At 49.5% G+C, this 26,866-nt stretch overlaps 5 protein-coding genes across 5 annotated transcripts; 2 read left to right on the top strand and 3 right to left on the bottom strand.

Moving 5' to 3' along the window:
* Positions 1–139: 139 nt before the first annotated feature.
* Positions 140–13,304, bottom strand: CDV56_106427 (dynein heavy chain; the record flags this gene model as incomplete). The annotated part of the gene is made up of 3 exons (XM_026760046.1): positions 140–586; positions 645–12,958; positions 13,022–13,304. 3 exons carry the CDS (start codon positions 13,302–13,304, stop codon positions 140–142), a joined length of 13,044 nt encoding a protein of 4,347 aa, XP_026617600.1.
* A 782-nt stretch (positions 13,305–14,086) lies between these two features.
* Positions 14,087–19,524, bottom strand: DCL1 (putative RNA helicase/RNAse III; the record flags this gene model as incomplete). Its single annotated transcript, XM_026759648.1, has 17 exons — positions 14,087–14,386; positions 14,439–14,591; positions 14,644–14,829; positions 14,904–15,420; positions 15,481–15,881; positions 15,942–16,788; positions 16,849–17,012; positions 17,065–17,247; positions 17,299–17,367; positions 17,422–17,491; positions 17,541–17,602; positions 17,652–18,333; positions 18,383–18,490; positions 18,540–18,805; positions 18,858–18,961; positions 19,021–19,217; positions 19,271–19,524. 17 exons carry the CDS (start codon positions 19,522–19,524, stop codon positions 14,087–14,089), a joined length of 4,563 nt encoding a protein of 1,520 aa, XP_026617599.1.
* A 570-nt stretch (positions 19,525–20,094) lies between these two features.
* CDV56_105908 (IGBP1/TAP42 family protein) lies at positions 20,095–21,278 on the top strand (the record flags this gene model as incomplete). The annotated part of the gene is made up of 3 exons (XM_026759527.1): positions 20,095–20,306; positions 20,371–20,647; positions 20,700–21,278. The coding sequence occupies 3 exons, from the start codon at positions 20,095–20,097 to the stop codon at positions 21,276–21,278; spliced, it is 1,068 nt and encodes a 355-aa protein (XP_026617598.1).
* A 364-nt stretch (positions 21,279–21,642) lies between these two features.
* Positions 21,643–22,732, bottom strand: CDV56_105801 (porphobilinogen deaminase; the record flags this gene model as incomplete). The annotated part of the gene is made up of 2 exons (XM_026759420.1): positions 21,643–22,379; positions 22,444–22,732. The coding sequence occupies 2 exons, from the start codon at positions 22,730–22,732 to the stop codon at positions 21,643–21,645; spliced, it is 1,026 nt and encodes a 341-aa protein (XP_026617597.1).
* Positions 22,733–23,493: 761 nt separating this feature from the next.
* On the top strand, positions 23,494–26,420 carry CDV56_105526 (putative LON domain serine protease; the record flags this gene model as incomplete). The annotated part of the gene is made up of 3 exons (XM_026759145.1): positions 23,494–23,965; positions 24,029–26,267; positions 26,333–26,420. 3 exons carry the CDS (start codon positions 23,494–23,496, stop codon positions 26,418–26,420), a joined length of 2,799 nt encoding a protein of 932 aa, XP_026617596.1.
* Between the last annotated feature and the right edge of the window lie 446 nt (positions 26,421–26,866).

The following is a 26,866-nucleotide window of genomic DNA, read 5'->3' as shown; positions in this document are numbered from 1 at the left end:
AGTTCTAAGACAAGTGTTGAAAGAAAGTTGTGTAGTCAAGTCTATCAACGGGATGATACAAAATGATGTAGAAAGAGAAAATCCGCCAGCGGGACCATAATAGTAAGTACAGAAACTTCGTAGCGTAATGTTGCATGACTTAACCTTCGATCATCAACTGCTCTCCTTCATCCAACAAAGTAGTGATCTTGGATAAGTCCGAGATCATCTTGTTGCCATGCCCGACCAACAATAGTTTCTCAGCATTGGCTGGCAAACCGAGGTACGTGGGTGGCTCTCGCTCAGGGAGGCGGTTGACCCATTCGACAAAGTCGCGGATGCTGGTTTCTCCAGGTAGTGCCAGGCACTCGTCCTTCTCAACACCAGAAACGAGCTTGTAGTCAACTTCAAAGGCAGCTGGAGTGAGGAAGCTGTTCACAAGGTTCTCCAGCGCCTGGAAGTCTTCACCGTCGTCGACCTTGCCACCATATGTCTCCGTCACAAGGGTACGGATCATCTCCCAAGGAAGTTTCTGAGGCGCAACATTGGATCGACCCTGCGCAACCGTCTCCACCCAGACGTCGAGAATATGGGCCGAGCATTCGTACTATTAAGGACTCGTTAGCGGGATTGTGATGATGAAACTTGATATAGTGGTCACTTACGTCACTATCATTAAACTCCCAGAAGCCCTTCCAACCCAGGCTAGGCGCATAACGAAGTCTTTCTTGAATAACGGCATGCAAGAAGCAAAGCAAGACATAGACACGTGCTTTCTCGACCGGAGGTTGGCCGGCGCGTACCATCAGAGTAGACAGTGAGTCCTTCATGTTTGCACGAATACCGGCTGGTTGCTCGTACATCAGAACGCGAGAAGCGCGGATGAGATTGACTGGAATCTTGGGATTGGATTCCATTGACAGGAAGAGTCGGAAATCCTTGTGAGGTTTGAGTGAGTCGAGCCTCTTCTCCAGACTCTGAAGCCACGAAGGTGCCAGGTGTACGTTCTTGACCAGTACCCACGTTCCGGCAGTAGCAGCATTGCTGATTGCTTTGTCGGCACTTTCGAGACCTTCGTTGGATCCCATTGCAATATTGGCGCAGGTTGCGTGCATACGTTCGACGAGAGCATCCACTTTGTAGCTAGCATCAAATCCAGGACTCGAGCTGAGAGAGATTGGTGTCGTTGCTGCAACCTGTTCTACAACCTCCTTCAAATCGGAACTTCCTTCAAAGAATTCTCGGCCAAAGACCGCCTCGATGAAACGCTCAGCAGCTGGTACGAATCTGTCCAGCCTGCAAAGCTTCACAATCAATAATGATCGAAGCAGTCGGTCGAGCTGCTCGGTGTTGTCGTCCCAAACCACCGGGACCGAGTTTTCGGCCAATTCCTCGCCCAAAAACTGATCCCATTGTTCTTGTGAGATATTCGCAAACGACGCTTTGAAGATTGCCATGTTCGAGATCTTGCTCAAAACCTGCTCTTTAAGTTCCGGAGCAGTCGACAGATCGGCACCCTGCACCGACTCGTCGAGAATGATATCAATGATTGTCTTGTCCATCGGATAAGGAGCGGCTTGGGCGAGAAGCATGGCCAGCGTGATACGGTCTTTCTGAACCAGCCCCAGTGAAGTCCGCTGGAACGTCGTAACGAACAAATCCTTGAGAATAATTTGCACACGCGCTGAGTGGTCTTTCTCCGCGGCAAGACGTTTGTTCTGATAGAGGACCGAGTGGAAAATATCCACAAAGTACTGCAGCGAAAATTGGTAGAAGTGATTGATGTGATGAAGCTGCTCCAACACAGCAAAAACAGCGCTGCAGGAGCGAGCGATGATGCTGTAGTTCAAGGTGATATTTTCGACCTCCGTCATGACGCCCTCGGTCTCCACCATCTTCTTGGAGATCTCGGCCGCCTCCTTCTTTAGGGTCTCTAGAGTCTCAATAACGTTGTCATCATCCAGGATGTTGCCGCGGGATTCGTTCAATGCTTGCAGCAGCCGTTTCTCGAGCTGACGGAGATGGATCTTGAATTCTCCCTGCAGCTTGACCAAGTCGGTGCGCCGCGCGTCCACATCCGGTCGCTCAAACTTGAGTACTTCGTTGAGCGATTGAGTTCGCAAACTGCTTTGTGTAACGGTGAAGTTGACAAAAGTGGTTCTACTGCATACGTCCGGCGGGAAAGACGCAGAAGGGTCTCTTGTCGAGAGGAAAAGCTTAAATGAAGGCGAGAAATCAATCTCTTGTTTCCCGAGCTGGATGAGAACACGTCCACCAGTCTTTTGATATTCCTTGTTGAGCACATGGTTGAGGATGGGATCCAAGTGCTCCGCATCTTGAATGAGGATTGGATTACCGAAACGCAGGGCACTCTCCAGTTGCTTGACAAAGGAGTCGTCCAGGAAGCTTGTGACCGTAAGTTTCCTATCCGTACTTTCCTTCTGCAGGAACTCGGTGACACGACCCGAAGGATCGATGATCAGAGGGTATCTGTTGTACCGCTTCAGGACGATGGCGTTTTCGGTGCAGAGATCGTCAACTGGAAGGGCATGATCTTGCCAAGTCAAGCGTTCGTCAGCATTCGACAAGTACTCTGTAATCGGATTGTGTGGCTTGAAGTTGATGCCCGATTGTGCCAGTTGGTTCACCCAGTCATCAATCATGGCCTTCCGGAATTGTTGATCGTAGAAACCAGCATAAGCTAGGAAAGCTGCGGCAATCAGAACATCACCCACGAGAGTGCTGATCTGGGTTTCGAATGACTTGCTTCCCTCCTCCCAACGTGTACGCTCGGACGACAAGCTATCAAGTAAGCGCACACTTCGGTCGACCTTGAACTGCACTCTTGACATTTCTGTCTTGATGGCCTGGGTTTCGCTGATGAGGGCAGCATATTCAGCTTTGTAAGTGGCAATGCTGCTCTCAAGGTTCTGGACGGTATTCTCGATGGCCTGAGCCTCTGCCTTGGTCTGCAAGGCTTGCTCTTCAAGTTGACCGACTTCCTCACGCAGCGGTCCGACACGGTCGAGAATCTCGGAGTAGTTGACTTGAGCTTCCACCCACTGAACCAGGGGACCACAGGCTCTACTGGCTCGGTTGACTCGCTCGTAAGTGAAATCCTCCTTTGAAAGGAACTCGTTCTGCATCTTGAGGCGGTGATTCCTTGTCATCTGCCTCTCATTGTCGTAATTGACGATACTGGCAATGAAATCGTCTCTTCTGACAATACCCTGGATCGTCTTCCAGCTGTCCACTTTGTGGCCAAGCAGAGTGCAAACGGCTTCGAGAGCAAGTCGAACGCTAGCGGGCGGGTTGCCCATAGAACGAACTTCCGTAAGATGCTGACGCTTGATGTTTTGCACACTTTTCTGAGCCTCAAGAACAGCGGGCTCGGCTCGAGCCAAGTCATTGAGCACAACTTCCTTGCGCAAAGCCACTTCCTTCTCCTGCTTCTCCAGGGCTGCCTGGACTTCAAGAGACACAGCCTTCCGTTGCTCCGCCTCTCTCTGGTCGGCAACCATGCGTTGCAGCTTCTCGTTTGCTTCCGCATCCTTCTTCTCCAACTGCATTTTCTTCTGAGCGAGACTAGCACGCAGGTCGCTGACCTTGTCGACAGTATCCCTGAGTTTCTCCAGACCGACGTTCAAGTGCCTCTGTTGCTCTTCCAGATCCTCCCGCTTCTCATTGAACAGCTTGACATACTGAGCGACAAAGTCAAGGTAGTGACGGGGAGTAAGATATGTGGTCTTTCCTTGTTGCTTCTGCAGACGCTGGTTGAACCTCTGCAACGAATAGTGGATATAAACCATCGAGTTCACAACCGCATCTCTATGAGACGCAGGAAGGCTGAGATCGCGATAAGCGACAGGAATGCTGTCAAGTGCAACAAAATTTGGCTTGTCCAAATCGAGTGACTGAGTGAGTTCAGAACCGACCTGGAAAAGGGCTTGATCAGACCAATCACCCATCCAGTTGAGTACGCAACGGTTGAACAGGGCGGGACTCGTGGCAGCCTTGGAAGATAGTCCCTCCTCAGGAGGGTTCATCGTGAACACTACGTGAAGGTTCTTGACAATCTGCTGCGTAAACCACTTGTAAAGCTCTTCCTGAGAGTCGAGGAGAAGGCCTTGGCGTTGAGCGCCCTCCTTGCAAGCGGTCATCAGAGACGAGAACTCATCTCCTTCGAACAGACCGGGAACTTCGGCATTAGCGAGCAATGTGTTCATGCGTTCAAGGAAACCAGAGTCAAGAACATTGGCCTCGTCCATGATAAAGCAGATTTTCTCGCCCTTACAGCCTGCGCGTCGAAGAACCGTTCTTAGGTCGTCATCGAAGTCCTCCGAAGAATACTTTCCATGTACCTTGATCTGGAAGACCTTCAAACCATTCATCCACGCCACAAAGCGAGACAATGTCGTTTTACCACTTCCACTGACACCAATGAGGATGAGGTGGCCCTGAGGCTGGCGGAACACCCGGTCAATGCGCAGTGCATGCTCCAATACATCGTTGAAGAGCACGAGAGGTACATCAACCTCTTCCTCGCAGAAGGTCTTTAAGCGAGCCTTGACGAAGTCGCGTAGTCGCTCCCGTTCAACAGGGATATAGTTCTTAGACAACCAATTCGAGAACAAGATTGGCCCCTTGAGCGCTTGTTCCTCGTCAATAGTAGGGAAGTTGTCAAGTGCAATGCGGCGGACTGCATCGGCTGTCCAATTCCTCTCTTCTTCGGCGACCAGTCGATCCTGGAACAGACGCAAAGCTTCATGTGCCCATATACGCACCAGGCCCTCGACGGAGAGCGTTTCAAGTGGCTTTATAGCCTCATATACACCACGAACCCATCGTGTAAGCTCACGGGGAGAGTACACGTAATGCGGCTGGATCTGAGGCGTGAATCTGCGCTGGGATTCCAAGTAGAACTGCACCATGGCTTTGGTGAGGGACTCGGAGTATCCGCGTAGCAATGGAATGATTTTGAGCACAGCCGAGTTGAATGTTCCGTAGATTTGCGTGAGCGAGATTTCTCCAGGATAATCGACCATAATTAGAGGAGAGTGGCGTAGGAAACGCTCGGCTAGAGGGGTACGTCCCGCGTCAGTTGGAGGATTGCAAGCTCCAACAAATTGAATTCTGTCCAGGGTGACCCAAGTCTTGTCCGATGTCCTCCAGAAACCGTTCTGCTCAACAAGCTGTCTCAGGAAGGTAATCGCCCGTTGCGTTCCGTAACGGTCTGGCGAAGGAAGGTTGATTTCGTCGCAGAAAATAACCAGCCAGCGACCTATTTGGTTGGGAGACATAACAACACCATTCAAAGTCTTCTTATATTCACAGTACTGTTCGAAAGTCTTGATCAAAAGATCCGGAGTGGTGGCGCTTGAGAAATTCAGGCCCACCACTTCCATGTTTGGCAGCTTTCGGAGTGCTGCAAATAGAGTCATAGTCTTACCGGAACCTGGTGGACCACAGAGCAGCAGTGGCTTGTGCTCGGCGAGCCAGGAGTAGAGAACGTCTTCATGGCGAACAGTATCCACGGTTGGGATGACCACATCGGTTTGTGTGATGGAGTGGGTGTTGATCTCGATTGACGGGACTTGTGACTGCCAGCTCGTCCACTCCGACTTGGGCAGTGTGATGTCAAAGTCAATGAGGGAGGAGGCTCCGTCAGGCGGCAGTTCTGTTGTCGACAAAGCTGACACAAACTGCCCGAAGGCCTGGCGGTCAGTCAAGGGGCAGTCTCCGGTGAAGGACCAGACGAGAGCAAGGAGGAGCTTCTTGGAAATGTACGACTGAATCTGTTCTTGATCGAGCGGGAAATCGACATGCTGAATGTTATACTCGAGAATGTTCCGGCAGGCCTTGTTCAACAAGCTGAACAGAGTATTGAGGGCACGGATATCGGTGAACTCCATGATATGGTTGTACTTTTTGGCTTCATCAAGAGATTTCAGCACAAGCTCATCAGTCTCCAAAAGCTGCTTGAGAATCGTGGAAAGCATGTCCTGTGCGTCTTGGGTTTTGACTGCAGCTTGTCCTGCTGGGGCACTGTCATCATCCAAATCCTCAAAGATCTTCGTTTTGAGCGACTCGACGTAGTTGGAAATCATCATCAGAGGAGTGACAGTGTCGTCATTGAACCATACCATACCACAACGACTGACTGTAGCCAGGGTAGCGTACTTCAGACTTTCAACTTCAAACATTATACGGACGTTAGGAGGAAGATTCAGACGCTCTCCGTTTGGAAGGGTCAGGAGCTTGTTATCATCAAGGACACTGTTTAGGTTCTCAACCCATTCAGGGTCGACATCGCCATCAAACACAATCCAGTGTCTCTTTGCGTCCTCACCTCGGAGGTTATCCACGATCTTTCTCAGGATGCCCGTGAACAGACCATCTGTCCATTCTCTGGTAGTGCTATCAAGATTACCATAGAGTGCTTCCTTGGACATGACCTTGGAGTCAATGATGTGGGAGACACCTTCAACGCCTTCGATCCGTTGCAAGGCCTGGAGCAAGATCTTCCAAGCGGCCGACTTGCCGGATCCAGACTTGCCCACCATCATGACACCATGGTGGATGCTCTGAATCTGGTAAAGCTGGAGGACTTTTGCGATCCACATCTCACTGTCGACGTAGTGTTGCTCGTGAGCGATGTCCCGGATTGCCTGCGTAAGCTTCTCGTAATTTGCGGGCACATACTCCACTCCAGCGAAGGTGTGCGCTTGAATCTCGAGCATCTTGTCTACATCTTCACGGACAAGCTTGGGGGCAATTGTTTCCCGCAGACTTTGAACGATAATTTGGGGTTCAATGATCTCGTCCGGGCCAAGGTCGCCATCGGTACTAGCAATTCTCACTCGCTTGAGACCCCCAGAGCTGACCAATACGCTTTTAAGAGCACGCAGACCGAAGTCGTAGTGGGCTTGTTTTGACAGCTGCGAGGCACAGTGGTCGAAGAAAGGCACTGTCTGCTTGGACAAATGCTTTGCTTGCTTAAAACCCTGAGAAAAAAGCATCACTTCCGCAATCAACTCCTTGTCTGGCTTCGACATGGCAACACTCCGGAATAGCTTCTTCAAGTTGTCGGGCAGATTTGAACGGCCCGCATAGCCAGGGTTCATGGTAATGAAGATTCCGGTGTTGGGATTAACACGTAGTCGTCTTCCGACCAGCTCGATCTGCGCCTTCTCATCGTCAACTCCAGTTTTCAAACCTATTTGGATGTTTTGAATTTGCTGAGAGACCGCGGACAGAATTCTCTCTTCCAGACGGTTGAACTCGTCAAAACAGCCCCATGCACCAACCTGGCAAATACCCAGGAAGATTCGGCCCATTGCCTGGAAATCAAAAGTGTCGTCACAGCAAAACACAAGAGTGAAACGGCCAAGTTGGAGACCCAATGCCTTGACTGATTCAGTCTTTCCTGTACCAGCAGGGCCGTACGGTGAACCACCCAATCTTTGACACAAAGCTTGAGTGAGGGTCAGGAAACAGCGATCGGTAAGAGGTGTGCGGACGAGGCGTTCAGGTACTCCGAGGTACTCGAAGCCATAACTGAGCTTAGCATTTGCCATATGGACGTGTAACCGCTGGAGGAAATCGCCTTCGGCATGGTAAACATAGCGCATCTGCAGCAACCACAAATAGTGCGTCGGGACGTTGGCATTGGCCGTCATGAGTTTCGAGATGACATCGCGTTGGTGTACGAATTCAGTGATCATGTGCTCGCACTTCTTTCTACTAATCGCATCTAGGTCCCCAAGCACAGTAGCAGCAAGCACCTCCAGCACTCGGACTTGGGCGTCATACAAGTCTTTGAGATTCGCTCCTCCATTTTCCAGAGATTTCTGCACAGCGTTGGTCCAGACAACTTGGCTGGCAAGAACGACAATCTGCGCGGGATAGTTGGCCAAGTAGTCATTGAAAGCAGTGCGGTCGACCTCGGCGGCATTGTAGATTGTCTCGAATTGCTCAATTGCCTCTCCGAGGAGTTCCGCCAGGGTCAATTTCATGCTGCTTTCCAGTGCCGTGAGCCAATCATTGATCCTGGGAGTCTTAAGAAGATTGATTTCTCTCTTCAAGCGGACCTCTTCGCCCTCTTTCGAAGTGATGCCAACGATGTTATTCTCGTCATCCATGAGGACGCCTGACAATCCAGCAAACATCTTCTTGAAATGCTTCGCGACGCGGAAGATGTCATTGCTGTTACCGATAATCTCCAGCAGGTCTTCATCGCCGACGAAGTAGAAACGAGGGAAAGAGATACGTTCACGTTCGAGGTATTCACCCAGAGCCTTTTGAATCTTGTTGAGCAACTCGGCCAGTCTCTCCAATGACTTTTGCACACCGTTGATGGCAAGCACATCGAGAACAAAAGGAGACTTGTACACTTTCTTCATCACCGCGAAGAATTCGGAATTGATGTTTTGGAAGCGGCTCGATTCAAGGGGAAGAAGATGCTTGATATCGGCATTACCAGTAAACACTCCCTCAAGGTATACCCACTGTCTTTGAACGTCAATCCACACATCGAAGAGGACGTGAACTCTGTTTAGCTTGTCTTCCCAGGAAGCAGCTTCCTCGTCAAACTCCTTGTAGTATGGCGAATGTCTCATGGCCTGCAGGGAGTTCAGATTCTCACTGCATTTCGCGAACAGGTCATCGAACCCACGAATCAGGCGGCATTTATTCTGGTAGTTGACAAGATCCAAAGAATAGTTTTGCCACGTCTCCCGAACAGATTTCAAGAACTCCTCTAGAGCCATTTCGCCCTGTGCCTGGGCGATAATGTCGCGGATGACAGTCTCACTGGTCGCAAGTTGCAGATCCCATACATCTCCCAGTGTAAGGGAAACGAGAGAAAATCGCTTCCCAGGCTTGAGAGCTTTGTAAATTTTCTGCCAATGCCTTTCACGAACAGCTTCGGATTTCATGTCGGAAAGCAGGGGATTGACCTTCAGGAGCTGTCGCAGGACGTTTTGTATGTGCTCGAATGCCGCATACTGGCGCATACGACTGGGCATTTCCTTGGTCATCTTGATCAAGCCATCGATCGACTGACGGAGCTTTCGGGGTTGCACGCTAGTCCATAGCATGTCTCTCAGGTCATTGAGGCTCTTCCAGATGGTTGACAGAGCTGCCCACACTGACATGAAATCCTGTACCTCTTCGAGAATTGCTGGTAACGAGGACTCTGAGCTAGCCGGAAGATCGAGAGCTTCTTTGGCCTTGGACACCATCTCAAATTCGGCCTGAAGAGCTTCAAGGCGGGACTGGAAGGAGCTCAGAGTCCGAGATGCCTCCTCAGGCGGAATAGTTCCAGATACGGGCTTCTCTTCATTCCACTGCGCAATAACTTCGGTAATCTTATCACCGATGACTTTGTCTTCAGCCGTGATCTTCGCGCGCAGCCCTTCCGTCTGGTCGTGGACAATCTTGCTCTTCCGTGCAAGCAATTCGTTCAAGGCTGCCCACTCGCCATCGACGTTCTCCACATGGAGCCAGTCGTTCGGGAACTGGTATCGCTGGCGGGCTAGGGTAGTCTGGCCTTGTCGGAAGATATTGACTTCCGGCTCCCAAACCTTTGCCTTGCGCTTGCATTGTTGGACTATTGTGATGAAGGAAACTGCATGAGCGGTTGAAGAAGCTTCGAGGGTTTGTCCCTCCAGGTCCCTACGGGCGGCGGCAATCTCTGAATGCACTTCTCTCATTCGGGCTCCGAGCTTCGATCCGAATTTCAATAGAATCTCGTGCTGCCACTGATCGTATTTGGCGTTGACCCTGGTCTGGACTTGCTCATAGTCTATTTTGATGTTGCCGAATGACCGACTGACCTCGGAAGTGTCGAATGTGGCTCGGCTCTTACGAATTTCCTGAAGCAACTGGAGCCATTGCGCTAGGTCATCGCCTAGGATGTCGTACACTTGTTCAGATTGCAAGTCCCACAGAGATTGGAACTGTAACCATTTATCGACGTACTCCGAAACTTCCTTGAGCCTGCCCTCCACAACACTATAGACATGGCTAAGTTCTTCGGTGCAGTGCTGCGGAAGATCAGCGAAGCAAGCTTCGGACAACTGAACTTTCTGCACATCGATCGATATCTGATATCGGGATGATTTGATCTTCTCCAAATGGCAGATCACGCCAAGCCAATTGTCGAAGTGGGAGAACCAGCTCGCTCGAGCATATTGTAAAGGCGGATCAAGATGAAGGACCTGGTTGCGCATGGAAATTTCATGGACTAGTTCCGGGAATTCTATTTTGTAGGATACAGCCTCTGACTCGCCCGCGGCCGGATGCTGGGTTCCAGTCGACACTTGTGAAGCATTCTGTTGCTCCTTGGCTTCGTGGAAGGAGTGGATCCACTCACGAATGGCGCGATGGAGCCGGTCACGAAGGATAGATTCGATTTTTTGGTTCAAACGCGCAACCCAGTACCCCAGGTTGACGTAGTTCTCCAGATTAAGCTTGTCAACAGCGACTTGTATCGTGTCCAGACGCTGCCTGAATGCTGATGCCTCGTACGGGCATGTTTTCAGCTCAAGGATGGCTTTCTGGATGCTTTCGTGAATTGAAGACAAAACAGCCGTCTTTGATTGCAGCACTGACGCTGATCCTGCAAATTCTCGGACGAATTGAACATGTTTGCTCTCTCCTCTGCCTGGGATAGCAGACTCAATGGCGCCGTTGGCGAGGGCAGATTGTTTTACGTGGAGTTCGTATGAATGAACGAAAGACTCCCATCTTAGGGGAATTCCTTTGATGATCATGCCTTGTGCATCGTTCAAATACCCGTTGAGTAGGATAGCAACCTCTGTCATGGCAGCGATGGAGCGAGTGGTTTGGAGCAAGGTCCGAACGCTTTCCATCAGGCTGATGGCGTATGGATAAACACGTTTAGCCTCTTTTGAGATACTGCTGACCGCATGCGGAACTTGAAAATTAAGCCAAATGAGGTTTCTGACTTCCTTGAACAATGCAATAATTTGAGCATCGAAGTTGACAATGAGCTCTAGGCTGTTTCCTGCAGCGCGATTGCGCGTAACATTGAACAGTCGGCCACCAATGGTGATGTGACGCCTTTGCACATCATGCAGCCACGATTCAAAAACGGGCCGAGTATCCAGCTTCTTCCGGAAGAGATTGCTCTCAGCTTGGAGCTTTTGACCTTCCGAGTGGAGATGCCAATCCTCTCCAAGGACATCTTCGACTTTTCGCATATAACCGTCGAGTTGCCGCTCAATCTGGCGGGCCCAGACGATTGCACCTGACACAGGGGGAAGGTCATGCAACTGTGCCATCGCATGTGCCTCCGAGTGGCCATACTGCTGTTTAAAGCGCTCATGCAAGGCGGAAATGTCCTGTTTGACGTTCTCAATAAGTTGAGTTTGATATTCGCCAATCGCACCTCGAATCTTTGGGCGAACAAGAAGAGCATTGAACTTTGAAAAGACACGAAACATTTCGTTGGCATTCTTAGCTGTAGCCAGACGATCGCGCAAGCGAGCAATGATGGAGTTTTCAACACGAGAGGTCCGCTCATTATAGGCAATTTCCTCCTGAATCCACTGCTGGGTGCCTTCAGGAGATACATCCAGCACATCTACATTCTTCAGGGCAGCATATGCTTGTGCAACTTCCTCGACCGCATCAACATCTCCAATCTCTTCGACGATCACGGCACCGTCAGAGCCTGCTCCGTTGGCGGTGTCTCCAGTAGACGAAGTCTTTGGGCCGAGTACGTTTACGATCGTTTTCTGAAGCTGCTCGTGGTTCACTCTGAATGTGTTGATGTACTTCAGCCGTTCCTGTGTCTTTTCGTGCCGCGCAGCGATCTTGATTGGGATGAACTTTTCATTTCGACGTCTTGTGGATTCACGAGCGACGTTGGTGAACTCCTTCAGATTCTCATCCCAAGCTCGCCAGATCGCACCACACGTCTTCATCAGAGAACGGAATTCGCGATAATCCAGGTGCAAAATGGTTCGGCCGTGAAGCAGACTATGAATTTGCGTGTCAAGGTCACCGGAGATGGCTTCGACAAGGGCAAGAGCTCGCTTGATCGGGTAAGGGCAAATCTTCAGCTTTTTGTTAAGATGGCCAAAAATCAGACCAAGGGATTCCTGCACTTTCTGCAAAGTGGTGGCAGAAAGCAGTTCATCCAGGGGAAAATCACGCATCAGCTGATTGTACTTCTGCACCATGTCCGTAGCCTCTCGCAAGCCAGTGTCGGCAACGAAGCTGAGCGTTGCTTGGTAACGTTTGGCATGGCGGAGAATATCCATGGTCAACTGAACACCATCACTGCGCAGTTGATTTTCGATACCCTCGAGAGCGGTCTCCATCGACAGCCAGAAGTTGATCTCTTGAGCTGCCGATCCGCTATCGGCATCGCGAGACATTTTCGTGATTGTCTGGATAGACCTGATCCAAGCATTGACAGTATTTTGAATGCTGTTGATGAAAGCACTACTCTCAAGAACGTTTGAGGGAATCAGCTCCACGGAGGGCTTGATCCCTCGGGTCTCCGCTTCGACCAGGGCGGCTTGGACTACCTCATGGAGCGGCAGGTTCAACGCCGGGATCTCAACATTCTGTTGAAGGTGGAGCAAGCCGAGTTCCAGTTCTGCGAATTTCTTTTTGGTCCCAGGCACCCCAGTCTTCACCTCAGTATCCGTTCTGGGTTTCGAACCAGTAGCTGCATCCTGATTGCGGGTATTGGCCTCGAAGTAGGGGCTCAGCGCATGGTGCACGAGCAGATGCAGGACCTCATAAGGAGACAAAGAGGTACCTTGTTGCGCTTGAGCGTTGTTGAGGGATGCTGGGCCGGGGAGGTTGATAACCTGAATTTGCGACGATATGGGAAGCGTAGGGTCAATGGGAGCAGGGCGTTTGATAAATGCGACAGAGGCGACCGTGGTAGAGGAGGAGGAGATTTCAGCGGACAGGTTGTAGGCATACTGAACAGAAGAAACTGCAGACGAACAAGACAAGATTATCACTCCGTCCTGGAGTTGACCGTTTGGAATACACATACCTTCACCATCCTCTGCAACATTCGCTCCTTCTGAAGCCACAAGATCCTTCTGCACATAAAGAGCAACCTGCGATTCTGAAGCAAAGCGTGTGCATCTCTGCACTGTCTCGCTGTATTTGGCCTCCGATAGCAAGCTGCCCGTGCTCTCGAGCTCAGTTTTCAGAGCTCCTAGAGTTGCTTGCAGGACATCGACCAAGTACTGAATCACAGCCCCAGAATCCACGAACGACGTCTGAGCAGGTGCTGAGACGCCATTCGACACTCCTGCAGAGGCGACCTCCATGTTGGTTATTCTTTACAGGTAGCGTTCCCCGGTAAGCATCGAGAGCTTGATAAGGAGTTGTTGTCAGTGGTAGTTCGGCTGTATATGAATGCGCAACGTCGACTAGTAGGTTAGGCCGAAAGAATAAATCGTTTGAAGCAGCGTGTTGACAATGAGATTATCGAGATTATATGAAGAAATGAATATGAAATGGAGTACAGTAATTAGTTAGATGACCATGACCCTTTGTTCATTTGGGCCTCATCTATCTGTCTTCCACCTAACTATTTTATTATTATTATTATCGGCCATGCGGGACGCGGCAGGCGTGTTTTCTTGTCTGGTACTTCAGGGGGTCAGCCCGCGCCATCCCTATTATGGTTAGTTCCTCATCGGCGTCCTCGGGCCATCGTTTCCCTTATCCAAGGCTCGTTTCCCGTGATCCCGTCACTGTGGAGCGGCAACTTGGCAAGAGATCCTTACCTTACCTGAGTATCTACTCTTTTGCCTTCTGAAGGGTACAGAGCTGATCTGACTCTGAGATCTCATCACATGATGCACATCTTTAGCGAGGCAGCCCATGGTACAGTTATGCTTGGGATATGGATCAAAACCGATGGTAATCTATACTAGGAGCTCAATGTTGATACTACCGGAGTGCGACAGCGACGACCAATTGATCAGAGCTTAATATGAGAATCATCTTGCGTGTTCGCATACTTCTTGATTTCTGTAAGCTAACGAACCTCTGGTGAAATCCGTTTGTCTAGCACTATTTTCGCATGTTGCCCCCCGAGGCATTATCAAATTGCAGTCCCAATATCCATTGCAGAGGAAGAGTTCTCTGTTTCTTTACAATCGCAATGGTACTTCTGACGAAACTCGGAGGGCAGAAGACCATCAAGCACTGTCAAAGCCTTCTCACTTGCCTTGACTTTTGCATAACGACTGGAAGACGATCTTGCCTCTGAAATCACAATACCATGCACAATGACAGCAGCCAGGACGCCAGCTGGCGCTCCATCAATGGTTGGCAATTCTCCTGCTTTTAAGCAGTAGTTTGTACAACCGTACTTATTCGTCAGCCTGTTGTGGAGGAAAGTCTAAAGTTCCATCAGCCATCTGTATGAACACGGAAAACATTAGCAGCCTTACAGTTGGATGCTTGTTGGCGAAAGTGTCGTAGATTGACATGTCCTCAAAGTATGGTTTGATCTGGCGCTCAAAGAACGCCTCTATCACTTGAAAGTCGAACTTTGAGTCCACGAAAATCGCTCCGAGATACGCTTCGACCATGTCTGGCAAACACTACATTCCAGGTCAGTCACCTTGGTAGACGAGGGTAGATTTATGGGCATACCTTTGGTGGATCCTTCGCAACGACCCAATAATCGGCCGCCCCATGGCTTTCAGCCTGTGCAGTCTCAATCTCCTCGACATAGTGAGTAATTTGAGCTTGTAGAGGGTTGCTGAAAGCCATGATACGCCTATGAAATCCCAACTTCACAGATAATGCGCCAAGGAACTTATTTGATACCATCGCCATCTGTACGGTTGTAGTCAGCCATATTTTCAGAAACAAAAGATAGGGCGAAAAGGACAAGGCAGCTTTGAGCTTACCTTATGCTCGGTGAGCCATTGAGGGTCTCGATCAGGAAATCTCCGAAACAGGTCCTCCACACAGACCATATCTAGCAGTGAATCGCCAAGGAACTCAAGTCGCTGGTAGCAGGGCACCCGGTAGCCCCACGTCGAAGGGAGAGAGGGATGGGTGATGGCAGATGCCAGGAGTCGGGGATAAGTGAAGTGGTAACCCAGCTTCTCCTCAACGTGACGGGCCAGATCATCCTCAGACCCTCTGGATTTCTCGGCCTGGTATTTGGGCATAGTGTAAAGAGTGATGTAATCCTTCCAACAGGAGACCCTGTGGCTGGGGCTGTCAACAAGAGCAGTCACTGCTTTCGTAGCCATATCAAATCTATGTTCGGGGCCTCCCGACAGCAACGATGCTCCTATCAGGGCCTCACAAACGTCAGCAATCGTCTTTTCTCCAAGGGCATGTTTTCCTTCGGAAAGGAGCTTTTTGCTGTGGTCCTTTCCTTGCAACAAGGTCAACCCATCAGGATACCATATGTGCCTGCCATTCGAGCTATCAGCATCCTATAAGTTCAAGTCTCGGTCTCGGGACTCCACCCACCTTGAGAATCCCCGGCTACGGATGTACCGGTAGATCTGCTTCTTAATGGCCGTATTGAAGAGATTCTTGTTGCAAATGAGGCACATCCGGTTCACATGGTAATCGAATTCGTCATCATCTGGGTTCTGAGTGAAAAGTGCAATCGATGTTGCCATCTTCAGAAAACAATCGCCCAAGAACTCTAAACGCTCGTAGTTCTTGCCCATCCCTCGTTGGAAATGGATTTGTTGACCTCGATGCTCCTCAGTGTTGTCCGAATCCTTTGTGAATGCTTCCAGGGCAAAATCTGGTTGGATAACAAGATCGAGTTCGTCGCATGCTTCGAGAGCGATGAGATATGAGTCCAGTCTGCTGATGATAGCAGGAAATGCGAGACAGGTAGACGCTATCGGAGTAGGGATCTTCGTCACACGTTAGTATACCAACACATGAGCTAGTGAGTTGATGAAGGGTCAACCAACAGCAGATATCTTCAGCGGCTCAGCACATATAAAACACTCTGTTTGTGTCTCCTTCTCCTGGGTGGTCATTTTATCCAGGAGATTCCTGCGAAGACGGACAAGCTCCGCCTGGAGGACTGGCTGGTTCCAGTCGCAGCCGGAAAGAAACCTGGCTCGTGAATTCTTCGACAGACTCAGGCAGTAGTTCATAATATCATTCATATGCCTACGACGTGGCACCGAAGGTGGCGGCGGATCAGAGGGTCGCAATGTATCAGCCACAGCAACTGTGAAATAACGGCACCGCCCGTCCCAGTTGTCGAATATAAACCGATCCACCAAGGAGTCAGGGTTCAGGTCTCTAGAGAAAGGGATTTCGTCGTTATTGTGTACAAAGGATACTGTATCCCAGTCAATACAATCGCGAGGATTTGTTCCCCTGCCTCGATCGCCGAGCGCCTCTGCTGGAGCAAGCCAGTAAGGCATTTTTTGGACTTCATGTTCATAAACCTTGTGAAAAACGTCCCGAAATACGCGAAGGGTAAATGTAGTCAGCGACTGTAGTTCGTCGACCGATATTCGCAAGCCATGCTTCAGTGGGTTGGAGAGGACCTTAGTCTCGACGTCCTCGTCGAGGTAGATTGAGAATGCCGGGAACTCTGGCAACTTTTCCCGGGTCAGCAAGAGTATGGGTCCGTGGTCGCGACTCAAGGGCTTCGAGGGCAGGAGGGATATATAAGTCCCGTAAAATGTGTCAGTTGGAATGGTCCGTTGTCTAGCCCAGATGGAGGGCTTTAACAGCATGTCATACTGGTTCGTTCGCTTGCACGTGATAGCTAACTTTGCGTTCCTCATTGCTGGCAAGCGTCTATGATAGATCGAGTTGAAATAATCATCAAGCAATCTGTTTTTCCGGAGCAAGAGGCACGTATCGAAAGCCGCAGATTGTTTGGCGATGGACTTTCTCATTGCCGGGCTTCCAGTGAGTCCTCGAATGGGCGACTTTTCCGGCAATATCACTTCGCAAACATAGGCATTGCTGACAGACGAGACTACATATGTTGCTTGAGGTACGGTTTCCTTCTCGTATTGCTGTACAATGTTGATATCAGACTTTTATGAAGATTAAGGCGACAAAACTTACCAGAGAACTAGCATAACGCGCAAGAATTGCAGTGGCGGAATGATATGTGAGCTTTGCTCCTGTGCTTTTTACTGTAAATGTTCGTCTTCCCTCCTCTTCTTGAAGAAGCGAATCTAAGTCATGGTCGTTTCCGTGCAATATTCGATCTTCGGGGAGGGTTTCACAGAACCGCTGCATAATTTTCTGATCCGTCAGGCCCATTTAAAGACGATCAGGATCTAAAAGTTCACTTACTTCGGCCTCGCGAACCTCTTTAAGTCGTGCTTCATGCTCCGCATTGTCCTTTTCGACCATACTTGCGTACTAAACGTAGACAAGGTCAACGGCTGGTCAAGACAATCAACCAGATTAACGTACCGTGGAGGTGCAATGTCTAGCTCGTCCTCGACTTTGTACGTATTGGATAAGTGTGCGATAAAGATCAAATCTGGCGAAGTTACTCATTATTCATGAACATTAGTGGTACCATAACATACCTGACAACCAGGTTGCAATCTGGGATGTCGAGACCTTCTTCCGCCACTGATGTAGCAAACTTCTACACGTCAGACAAATCGCAATTGGAGTATCTTCACGGAGTATCTCACCAAGCAATTGATCTCTCCCGTTCTGAACTTGACTAAAGCAAGAAATTGTTGCCGAAACGTAATGTTCATGCCACCGATGTCACCGGGTCTAACGCCAATGAGAACCCCTGGGCGCAAGTGAGGAATGTCCAGGACTGTAAAAAGCTCCTTGAGGATTTTCGCAGTGTAGCGCTTCTGCGTAAAGACAATACATTTAGTTCCTGTGGCATGGCTGAAGCGTTTGCTGAGTTCCGTACGGAGAAGCTGCACTTTAGGGCTAAGTTCGCCTGGGAGCTCCGGATCAGCGAAAGAATAGTTCTTGACGATATCACTTGCTTCTCTGATGCGTATAATCTCTTTGAAAATAGCGCCATGTTCTGCATTCAAAGGGTTCGACTCAACAAGCTTGCTGATGTTACCCTCAAGTTTGGGCAACACATCGTCTGCCAAGGCATGCCACCATGCTCTGTCTGAACACCATTTGCCCAGTTCTGAGCTGGCATGCCAGGCAAATCTAAAGACTCCTTCGAGCACCTTGATATTGCCATAGCGATCATCCATGAGCTTATAAAGTTCTGTTGCGAAAGGTGACTCAAGCCTGTTATACGCCCACACTTTCTCTATCGGGCGACTGACAACTTCGCGCAAGAGTGTGATCTTTGAAGTTGTGGCGATTCGACTATCCAACAAGGTCTCTAGTCTCCTACAAGGGATTAGTCTGAAATTCCCATGTTTACTAGCCGAGAACATACGTTGCGGCTTCTATGATGTCCCCTTTTGTGTCGATTGGTGATGCTGTCATTCCGAAGACCCGTGGACGCTGAGAAGGCTGTGCCTTGAAATAAGAATCCTTGATAATGCTTTGATAAAGTTAGTAATAGCACTGTGATCTTCATATGTACCACGAACCGTGCATATGGGTGATCTTTCTTCGTATGATGAGCTTCATCAAAGACCAGCAGGTTTATTTGATTCATCTTCACGTATGAATTGAGCAAGCATTGGTTCAGAATCTCCGCTGTACAGACTATCACCATGTTCCGCTGCAAATGCTCATCCCAGGTCCGTTTATCCCATAGGTCAGTACCCATGGCTCCAAAGAAGTGCGCAACGTCCTGGTCGATATTATTGCGCAAAACCGCCGCCTGTTGATATGCGAGTGTGACGCTGTCAACCTTGCAACAAGTTAGTAAACACCTCACCCAAGGCTCTTAGCAAAGCAAATACCAGAAAGAACGACACACGATGAGGTTTTCCATTCGCACGATCATCCAGCTCATTCTGGATGGTATGTCTCAGCAAAAGCACGGCGATCAACGTCTTTCCCGACCCTACATACTGGTCAGCATGAGCTTCACTTACTGAAGAAAGCCAACGTTAGTGGCAATACCTGTATCAAGAACGGCAATTGTATTCTGCGCCTTAGCCCGTTCGAATAGCTCAATCTGATATTCCCTCGGGTCCAACATCCCGCGTCCCAGATCTTGCTTTGCGATCAAATTGGCCGTAGATAGCTCACCATCTGATAAAGCCATTGGCGCTCTATCCGTGTCTTCATTGGGATCCGTATCGGCGCACTTGGACAGCCTGCGTCTAAGTTAGCCGTAGCTTACGAGATTTCTCCGACGAGGGGTGCTGACAGGGCTTCAAATTGAGCGTTCTGGACTCGTCGTCGCTGTGAGTAATTAATTTGATTGGGAACAACTTCTTCATTATCATCGTCAGAATCGCCTGAAGAGAGCTCGTGTTTGTGAACATCAGCACTAGAGTCTGCTGGGTCGCTTGCAGCAACATCTGTTATGAAGAGGTCTCGTAACAGTGAAAAATTGCTGGAGTCTTCACTTTTCAGAGCCACAGACGATGACACATCCACCAGCGATACTTCCTCGGTCATAGTTAAGGAATTCTGAGATCGCTGAGTTGGCAAAGGGTGCAGGAAGTGTAGAAATATATTGCTTTAACTTCATGAGGAGGATACGAGTAAGTACACAGTGGGAAATGGATAGGGTTGAATTCATTAGGAGGAGAAGAAAAACTGAACTTATAGAAGAGGAGAGTGAAGAGTGAAGATAGAGTGAATGTACAGAGAATCAGGGGAGCTCCATAGCTTAGCCGTTTGAGGTGATATCGATCGCAAACAGAAGGGTTTGATAAAACAAGGACTCTGCTCATGATGACTTTGTCTCAGTCTGTTACCTGCTACTGCTCTGATGCAAATTCTTATAAATCACTACCCATAACGATCATAGAAGCTGTAGTGAAGAAAGGCAGCGATTGATTCCGAAGCTTTGTATACCTCGACTCCTGTGCCGTTGATAAGAGCTCTGACCAACTGATTGCGGGGCGTGGATCTGGCGCCGTGGGGCGAGTCCCGATAATATTATTTTTGCCTCAGCTCCGATCGTTAGGTACCGCAACGAAGCTTGATCTTGTCGATTCTTGTTATCATACCTCATTGCCCAGGATGGAGCAACCTCAAAGCCTACGATCCCTATTTACCGCTGCAAAGGCCGAGAAAACCTCGCTGGAGTCGCGGTCCGACTCCAATTCTGACTCCTATCGCAAGGATGTTAATGCAACGATAGCGAAGTTCGAGGAATGCCAGCGCCTTCTTGGCCAACTCTCCTTGTTCAGCTCGAATGAACCTCTGGAAGATATTGCAACAGGGGATATACAGTGAGTAAAATTACTGCTGGAGCTGTGACGAGCTTGTGCTCATGACTTTTTCTTCTCTGCATAGATACCTCACCGTGGATTATCTCCTCGCAGACATTCTCCAACGCACCTATACCTCAGACCGCGAGTCTACTATCCGGCGTGCCCTGGAACAATATGAGAAATACCTTTCGCGGTTAGATGACTATGGACTGCTTAATGACAACGACAAGAAGCTATACGAACGCTACACATCTAATCCTTCGTCTTTCTCGCTGGCTCCAACTAATGACGCAGCCACCCGAAGGGAAGTGAAGCTGTCGCGATTTCGGGAGGAGAAAGAGCTGAAACAACGGCTTGAGGTTTGTTCAAGGGTTGTCCCTCGGTCGTGAGCCTTACTTACAACCTCGCCAGTATTTGTCAAACAATGAGAGCCGACTACAAAGTGATGATGAAGACGTCCGGAAACTTTACCTGGCAGAAATCAATCTGTACACGCATCAAGCCTTCCAGTCGATGGATCTACTCTCGCAAGAACTTTCAATGCTTTCAGCGATTCGCAATAATCCTCCCAATCCCGCTCAGCTCCCGCAGGACGATCCCAGACGACGAAACGAAAATGCTCAATCAGATTACTCGGAGCGTCTGGACCCGCCTTTGTCTCAGCTTCTCAGAGGTGGAAAGTTCGGACCGTTACTCAATAAAGAAGGAAAGCCATTGCAGCCTTTTACTTTACTGGATCGCCGCACTCAACTCCAACAGGGCGTGTTTAGGTCCGGCCATAATCTTCCCACAATGACGATTGATGAGTACCTTGAGGAAGAAAAGAGAAGAGGTGGCATAATTGAGGGTGGAGAAAAGTCTGGTATGAAAGAGGAAATAGACGAGGATGACATGGACAAGGCAGATGAAGAGACAATGAAGGCTCGGGCCTGGGACGAATTCAAGGAAGCTAATCCAAGAGGCTCCGGGAATACCTTGAATAGGGGCTGATGTCTCACCGTTGAAGTTCGTCAATAGGAGATGTCCCTAGAAATAAACACTTTTGGAACTGATACCCCTCGTCTTGTGCAATTCGTTGCCAAATGATTATTCTTAAACCCGCAGTGAAATACGTCTCCTGACGGCTCACTTTCATGTCGAGACATTCAAAGTGATGATCCGATGCTTTTCAGGGATTATGTCTGGAGACGAGGTGGAAAAACGGGTATACCTATCCAAGCGGATTGTGCATTATATTTTTTTACATGGGCGGTATCGGCCTTTAGTCACTGTCTTGTAGCTAAGACTGGGGAGAAGACCAGCATCTCCACTTCGGTGAGATTTGGTATTTTGCTCGTCCAACAACAATTAGTCCTCAAGGGGTGAGCTTTTTGCGTTGGATCTCCTCAAGGATCTTCCCCGCGCCTTTTTCTACCAGTGCCTTCGCAACGGTCACGCCGAACTCTTCAGCGGATTCTGCCGTATCAACTGACCCGTCTACTTCGACCTCAGCACTTTCACGACCGTCGACACTGACGACTATGGCCCTCATTCTCAGTTTGGACGACCCATGGGAGTCCTGAACCCACTCGGTCTCGACACCCAGAGGGGCACTGCAGCCACCCTCAAGAGTTCGCAAGAGGCTTCGCTCTGCGAGGCAGGCCATAGTCGTTTCGTGATGGCCGATAGACTTGAGCATATCACGCACAAGCTTATCATCTTTGCGAATCTCAACACCAAGTGCTCCTTGGCCAACTGCGTAGAGCATCCCGCCATTCTTAGAGTCAAGATACTGAGAGATGCGATCCTCCAGACCTAGTCTCAACAGACCAGCGGCAGCCAAGATAATGCAAGTAAATGGGCTGTCTTCAGCATCTAGTTTCGCTAACCGAGTGCCGATGTTGCCGCGCACATCCTGGATCTTCAGATGAGGGTATCGCCGGGCGAGTTGAGCAGTGCGGCGGATGGATGAAGTACCCACAACAGACCCCGCGGGCATCTCAGAGAAGCTCATATTAGGCAATCCCTTCTTCATCACCAGAACATCCCTTGTATCTTCTCTCTTCATCATGGGGCCCAATGTACATGAGGGAGGTAGCTGAGTCGGTACATCTAAAATCGATTATCGATTAGTAGGAAGAATAATAGCAATCCGAGGCAGGCGTGATGAACCCACCCTTTAACGAATGAACAATGAGATCGACATCACCAGCCATCAAAAGCTCTTCCAATTCCTGTGTCCAGAGGTTCTTGGTAGTGAATTCTCGGAGAGCAATAATTGTATTCTTATCACCCGCTGTCTCACGAGAGTGGATTTGAAAAGTATATTCCGGCCACGACTTCTGTAGCGCTGCAAGAACCAGGTCAGTTTGCATCAGAGCGAGCTTAGATTTGCGCGTCCCTATTGTGAAGGTTCTCCGCGACGAGGAATTCGCGGCTTCGGAGGATGGCGGGGCAGATGCCATTGCGATGAGTGTTTCAGCAGGAGGCGAATGAGGTTTGTTTCGGGAGGGCACCACAGTCTATCGAAAGGCTTAACTGATAGTGATAAATGTGCAGGATTATCTGCTGAACAAAGATCTAGAGGGTTGAGTGATCTTGAAATTGAAAGCTAATCTAAGTAAATCATGAGATATCTCCGGGGAATTTGAAGCCATTCTGGCGGGTATTTAGTAACTAATGGAGGCTACCGCCTTCCGCTCTCTGAGGTACTGTCACAGCTTGTACCGTAAGGTACCAATAGCTGTAAAGTTATCTTACCACGCGTGAAATACTAATACACATCCCCGTGATGCATCAACAGATGGACTACTCCGTACACGTCAGTTCCTCTACCACATCAGATCGCAGAGAATTCAGTGACCCTTGTTGAGAGGCTCAATTTGATACCATTCTAACTGGTCTCATTAGCCTGTACCAAAAACTGGCACAATCACAGAGGTCTGGGGCTGGTTGCTCTCAATCCCCGGATCTGACTGACGTCGATCACACGAACCTCGGCTTCGGGATGCGCTTATCGCTTCAATCGCCTCCCCAGAGTCACGGACTTCATCTATCTACGGGGTTCTGGAACCTTTCCGCGGCCTTAAAACCGACCATCCGACACCCAACAGACCAGACTCTTTAATTAACTGACTTCAAAGAAACGCGGTATCATCGTTGTCTTATATTAATATCTTTGTTTGATATTGACACATCTCGTGTCTTTCGGATCTGGGAGGCCGAAATGGGTTCCAATAACGGAAGAGCGACGAAGCTTTCCTTAGTCCCTCTGCCCAAAGGCTCCGTGTTGCTCCCTGGCGTCACTCTACGCATCCCGGTGTCGAATCGCCCTGATCTTGCTAACCTTCTCTCGACTCTGCTTGATCGGACAAATCCGGCAAAGCGGGATGGAAACTCTATCACATTCGGTTGCGTACCTTTGAGTTCGCCATTGCTAAGCAATGACGGCCAGCAGCTGATTGATGATGGAAGCTTGGATGGCGCTAGGAAGGAGGAGTATGATGCTGTGGATGCAGGCCAGGCAAGAAAGGAGGATCTCTTCCGGTACGGCACCGTCGGCAAAGTGATAGGGGTGCAACGACGTGCCTATGCAGAGCCGTTCCTCGTGGTCCAAGGAGTTCAACGTTTCACCGTCAAACGTATCTTGAAGGAGAGGCCCTTTTTCGAGGCAGAGGTGGTTCTACACAGTGAAAGAGGTCAGTGCACAAATCTGTTTGCCATTAAAGATATATCCATCATGGCTAATAACATGTCCATAGATGTCATTTCTAACGATGCAGAAACCGTTGAGTTGTTCCAGCAGTTGAGACAACTATCGCGCGAATTCATCACCCTCCTACGACTGTCGTCTCTACTACCTTCGACTGGCACGCGCCTGTCGCCACTCGTTGCTCGCAAATTCGAGGTGTACATTGCTAAGACGGATTTATCGCAGGCGGGCAATCTGGCCGACTTTATGGCAGATGTGGCTGATTCTACCTTCGAGGAGAAACTTCGCGTATTGGCTTCTTTCGCTCTGAGAACTAGATTGGAAAGAGTCGTCGAGCTCTTGGGCCGACAGGTTCAAGGAATCAAGAACAGCGTCAAAGTTACTACGATCTCCACCTCTTCATTCCCACCAAATTCACCGTTTGATATCAGTCAGATTGATCCTCGAGACCGTGAGTTGTTGGCAAGGCGAGCCATGGCCGGTTTGACGGGCTTGACGCCCCCTGGAGCCGCGGGCGGACGTAACAACGAGGACGAAAAGGAGACAAACGAAGTCGATGAACTGCAACGGAGACTCCAGGAGGCAGAGCTCAGTCCCGAGGCTCGGAAGGTTGCTGATAAGGAATTGAGACGTCTTCGGAAGATGAACCCGGCAAACGCCGAATACGGCGTCTGCCGAACGTATCTCGAAAACATCGCCGATATTCCCTGGACCAAGGTCACTGAGGACCAACTCGGGCCTGAGACCCTGAAGAGAGCTAGGAAGCAGCTAGATGAGGACCATTACGGTCTTGAGACGATCAAGAAGAGACTGCTTGAATACTTGGCTGTCTTGCGACTAAAGCAGTCAACTAATCAAGATGTTGAGCGGCAAATCGCTGCACTCACTAAGGAACTTGATGCTGCCAATGAAGTGGATGTCGAGAAGGACGTGCCTGCTTTATCCGAGTCAGACAGAGTCTCCCTTGAAGCAAAATTGAATCTGCTTCAGTCAAGACGTATGACTGATAAGTCTCCGATCCTGTTACTCGTTGGCCCACCTGGTACTGGCAAGACGAGTCTGGCAAGATCAGTGGCTGCGTCTCTCGGACGCAAGTTCCACAGGATTTCGCTCGGTGGCGTGAGGGACGAGGCTGAAATTCGAGGCCACCGGAGAACCTACGTCGCTGCTATGCCAGGCCTGGTCGTGAACGGTCTCAAAAAGGTTGGCGTAGCCAATCCTGTATTCCTCCTTGATGAAATCGATAAAGTGGGCGGGGCCAACTTCCAAGGGGATCCATCCGCAGCAATGCTGGAGGTTCTGGATCCCGAGCAGAATCACACATTTCTCGATCATTACATCAACATCCCACTTGACCTGAGCAAGGTTCTCTTCATAGCCACTGCCAATTCTCTTGATACCATACCCGCACCGCTACTCGATCGCATGGAGACAATCACGTTATCCGGCTACACGACTGTTGAGAAGAGACATATCGCTAAGAGACATCTAATTCCAAAGCAGATCAGAGCCAATGGTTTGTCCGAGGGTCAAGTCATTCTTTCTGACGAGGTCATTGACAAAGTCATTGCCTCTTACACAAGAGAGTCGGGTGTGCGGAACCTTGAGCGCGAGTTGGGCTCAATTTGTCGACACAAGGCTGTTCAATACGCAGATGCGGTTGACACTGGCAGGTTGGATACATACAACCCTGTGGTTGCCCTTGACGACGTGGAAGAAATTCTTGGAATTGAACGCTTTGACGAAGAGATTGCCGAGAAGCATGGTCGGCCCGGCGTCGTGACGGGCCTTGTCGCGTACTCGACTGGGGGCCAGGGTAGTATCTTGTTCATTGAGGTTGCGGACATGCCTGGAAACGGTCGCGTTCAGCTTACAGGCAAGCTTGGTGATGTTCTGAAGGAAAGTGTGGAAGTCGCCTTGACCTGGGTCAAAGCTCATTCTTTTGAGCTCGGTCTTACACATGACCCCAACGAGGACATCATGAAGAACCGAAGCTTGCATGTCCATTGCCCAGCAGGAGCTATCCCCAAGGATGGTCCCTCTGCTGGACTTGCTCACACAATCGGGTTGATCTCCCTCTTCACAGGCAAAGCTGTGCCTCCCCAGATTGCGATGACCGGTGAAGTCTCCCTGCGAGGACGGGTGATGCCTGTCGGGGGTATTAAGGAGAAATTGATTGGAGCACTGCGTGCCGGAGTCAAGACAGTCCTTCTGCCTGAGCAGAACCGGAAGGATGTCAAGGATGTACCGCAAGAGGTCCACGATGGCTTACAGATTGTTTATGTCAGGTAAGACACGATTCACCTTGACATTGAAAAAGCATAACTGATTACTGACATATGTTGCACCACAGGCATATTTGGGAAGCTATTCGCCAGGTCTGGCCTGACGCCCATTGGCCTGGACAACACCAGATGAACTTTGTTGAAAGCCGGCTGTAGAGTTCTTTCTCGACTTGAAGCTTCTTTGCTCTGAATTCTACCCATATTTTTGCATTCCTCGTCATTGCTTGCACTGATCATTGACATTTGTTTTATATCACCATGATGAACACAACCAACTTGACCTCCCTCATCACTCGTTCTTGTATTAGCGCAGTCAACCCCGATCACTCTAGCATAGCGTCTTATATAGCCTAGTCAATGACCATCTTGATTTTAGTTGCATTCCTATTTACGTCCATCCTAGTTTTGCACATGCTCAAATTCGAGACTTTCCAGTGAAAAACAAAACCCTCTGAATATCATATTTATAGTCAGACGAAATTTCGACATATGGTACAAGGTTAGTAGACATGTAAGAGAGAAAGAGAACCGGGAAAAGAAACCACAGAAAAGAAACAAGATTCCGCTTTTCTATCCCCAGAACGAATGAAGCAGAAAGGAAA

Source organism: Aspergillus thermomutatus (genome assembly GCF_002237265.1).
Source record: "Aspergillus thermomutatus strain HMR AF 39 chromosome Unknown NODE_20, whole genome shotgun sequence".
NCBI classification, from domain to species: domain Eukaryota; kingdom Fungi; phylum Ascomycota; class Eurotiomycetes; order Eurotiales; family Aspergillaceae; genus Aspergillus; species Aspergillus thermomutatus.
This window is presented reverse-complemented; position numbering and strand designations above follow the sequence as displayed.